Below are 3,403 nucleotides of genomic sequence, written 5' to 3' on the forward strand. Positions count from 1 at the left end.
CGACCCTTTGTAAGGAGCAATTGTTCCCATCCCCTTTCTGAGAAACTAGCCTGGAATTGGTCAAACCAACCCTTCAACACACCTGATCGTCCATGTCAGGCCCTCCCACCCCCTGCCCGCCCCCACTCTGTCCTGAGGGTATATATTCTCGCACTGTTGTTAAGTATATTTGTACATGATGATGCCGCAAGTCGGTGAAACACGTCGTACCTTTTAATGAAAATCTGTGGAGTGGTACAAAGTCTTTTTAGCATGGATAAAAAAAAACTTCCACACAATGAACCCTGAAACAGTAGAATATATACAGCCTAAAACTCTAATTTGCCATGAACAACTCTAAAATATCTGATATTATAATGTAATAGAACATTTACCTCTAAATTTGGGAATTTATTCATTGGTGATAAGTTTTCCCATTGCTTCTTCTCCATTGTAGGGGCTCCTTTTGATTGAATTGTGTTCTCCTTGCTCAAAAGATTATGTGATAGGTCCAGAACTTTCATGGAAGGCAAAGGATTTTCATACCATAATGTTTTTAAATTCTTTATCAAGTTGAATGCTAGACGTAGTTCACTCAGCTCCTGCATGTTGGATACAATACTGAACTTGAATGAGGTGAGTTTGTTTCTTGATATGTCCAGGAATTGCAGTCTTATTGCTTCCATCAGCATTTTATTAGGGATTTCTGATAAACTGTTTCCCGATAAGTCAAGAGACATTACATTCTGATATTTTAATATTAATGGTGAGTTGGTCAATGTATCAATCGCATTGTGAGAGATATTAAGATGCGTTAAACTAGTCATGTTGTGGAAATTATCTCTTGAAATATCTTCTATGTTATTGAATGCAAGATTGAGATAACTCACTTCAAGAAAAGAAATGTCTGGTAGCTTTTCTAATTTGTTGTTTTGGAGCTCAAGATGGTGGAAGCCATCATAAAATCTCAGTGGATCAAATATATTATCTGGTAGGGTGATAATATTATTGTTGCTCAAATCCAATTTGTTTAATTTTCTGGTGCCATTGAGGAAATCAGGTAATAAATTTGTAAGCTCATTTCCAGACAAATTCAAAATTTGAAGATTTGGGAGTTCCGACAGAAATCCTTTTGGAATTGATTTCAGTGAGTTATTGGAAAGGTCTACGTAAAGGAGGCAAGATAAGTTTTTTAAGAGCAAAGAGGAGAGTATAGTGAAATTGTTTGATGAGAGATTTAAATCTTCTAAGATTGGTGTGCCATGAAAGAAATTTGAGGAAAGATTTGAAATTTTATTACCTTGAAGGTAAAAGTAAACTAGCTGTGGGCTTTTTGATAAAAAATCACTTGCCAGCTCAGTAACGAAATTTCCCCTTAAATCAACCAGACGTAGATGTGGAGAATAAAAGAGAAGCTCTGATCTGAGAGATATAATGGATGACTGAGCTAAGTTAAGCTCTCTAAGATTTGGAGTTATGAGGAAATTTTCAGGATTGATCTCATTGTAAGAATTCTCATTGATGGAGAGTGTATGGAGACTGCTGCTTTGAAACATCCCTTCAGGTAGGTATTGTATTACATTTCCTGAAATGTCCAAATAATTGATAGTTTTTAAGCCAGTGAGGCTTTCATGTTCAAATTGAAAGATTTTGTTATAGGTCAGGTATAGCCTGTTTAAACTCTTTAAACCTTGGAACATGTCATAGCTAACTTCAACTAAATTATTATTGCTGAGATCTAAAAATGTTAACTGTGAAAGACTACCCAAACTTTGGGGCAAACTGTCCAAGCTATTATTTTTCATATTTAGGATATGAAGAGATTTAAGAGGCAAAAAAACCAAGTCAGTCAGCATAGATAGTTTGTTGGATTCAGGTTTTAAGTGTGTAAGGGAATCCAGTCCCCAAAATACTTCATCTGTTAGCTTTTCAATGGCATTTTTAGTAATCACCAATGTACGTAGGAATGGCAAATTTGTGAACAATTTTTCAGGAAGAATTAAGATCCCTGTACTACTTATGGTGAGGTGATTTAGCCATGGTGTTGTTCCACAGAAAAGATCATGTGGCAAACTTGAAATAACCATGCAACTAACATTCAACTTTTTCAGAGCAAACATTCCTTTGAAGTGATGCTTTTCTAAATTAAGTGTATAGTTATCTTCACAGCCAATTGACAAAGACTCAATCTCAACAACATCTGGTGGTGCTCCATCTTGATAATCACGTAATGTTCTCAACAATTCGTCAGAACACGAGGCCAGCTCATTGTTCTTCTCAACACTGTTTGGGGATATTAGACTGTAGTACGAAAATTTTGGTTCTGAGCATGAATCTATGTTGAATGAAACCTTATATTGGTCAGAATGTAGCTTCAATATATGGAAATAATTTTCCTGTAGATTCACAAACTTCTTTGAATAACAATGAATGGATATTTCCATATATTCAATCATCTCATCTGATATTTTCAAAACGTGTAACTCTCCTTCACACAACACTTGCACACCACTCCTTGTCCCAATGCACATACATCGCGGCAATAAGTCACAATAACCATTTTGATTTCTGGAATAAATTGAGCAATCACCTTCTAGGACATGCTCGGCTAATAACGGAAGTAAGTGAGCAATTGACACAAAGAGAATATGAAATCTATTTAGAATGTTCATTGCAGGACTTTGAGCATTCTTTGAACACGAGACTTACAAAATATGCATTAGCTGAAAGCTTTCGGATACTGCCTGGAAATTCTTCAAGGAACAGCTTTAAAAGAGAAGCATTAATATCTCAAGAGCAGTCGGGCTTGTTTAAGAGTTTCTCGTTAATTGGGGAAAGGAAACGACTTCACCGCAGAACTCGCGATTATGATTAGAATTACCACTTATGGAAGACCACATGGTATTTCCGGCGCGGTGCTTTCTAGCTTTAAACAAGCGCTCTGTCAGCAGTTACTTGTGGACAAGAATCGCTAAGTTCATGCTCTAGATTTTACTCTTCAAATCTCATTCCCGAGCCTTTTCGTGTTTATAATGTAATTTAAACATTATTCCAATTCCATGCCACCCGTTACCTTTTTTTCCTTTTTGGAATAATTTCGTAAAAAAATATATCAAAAGTATTTAAATCATACGAGTTCAGTGTTCCTTCCCTCAAAAAATAGATTAAGCTAAGATAAAAAGAGGCATAAGGGTTAATGTGAAATTGAATGCAATCTTAGGACAATTAAGAGAGAGTCAATCAAATGCTTGTAACATGAAAAACGTGCTATAAGATGGATAAAAGAAAATAATAATAATTTTGTGAAAATCCGAATACAACCGATATAAAAATTCGATATATTAACAATCGTGTTTCGCGGGTGAATTGAAATTCTGGTTAAATACACAAGAAACCGATAGAGGGCCTTGGTGGTAACGGTATG

The 3,403-nt window shown here is 35.6% G+C and overlaps 1 protein-coding gene across 1 annotated transcript; it reads right to left on the reverse strand.

Moving 5' to 3' along the window:
- Positions 1 to 308: 308 nt before the first annotated feature.
- LOC139695767 (protein artichoke-like) lies at positions 309 to 2,435 on the reverse strand. The gene has a single exon (XM_071594545.1). The coding sequence runs from the start codon at positions 2,433 to 2,435 to the stop codon at positions 309 to 311; it is 2,127 nt and encodes a 708-aa protein (XP_071450646.1).
- Positions 2,436 to 3,403: the final 968 nt, after the last annotated feature.

Source organism: Hetaerina americana, unplaced genomic scaffold, assembly GCF_022747635.1.
Source record: "Hetaerina americana unplaced genomic scaffold, ioHetAmer1.1.p SCAF_63, whole genome shotgun sequence".
Lineage (NCBI taxonomy): Eukaryota > Metazoa > Arthropoda > Insecta > Odonata > Calopterygidae > Hetaerina > Hetaerina americana.

Bases quoted from the DNA above. Each gene is read 5' to 3' on its own strand.
- LOC139695767 (XM_071594545.1), bottom strand. From the start codon at position 2,435: ATGATTGAATATATGGAAATATCCATTCATTGTTATTCAAAGAAGTTT.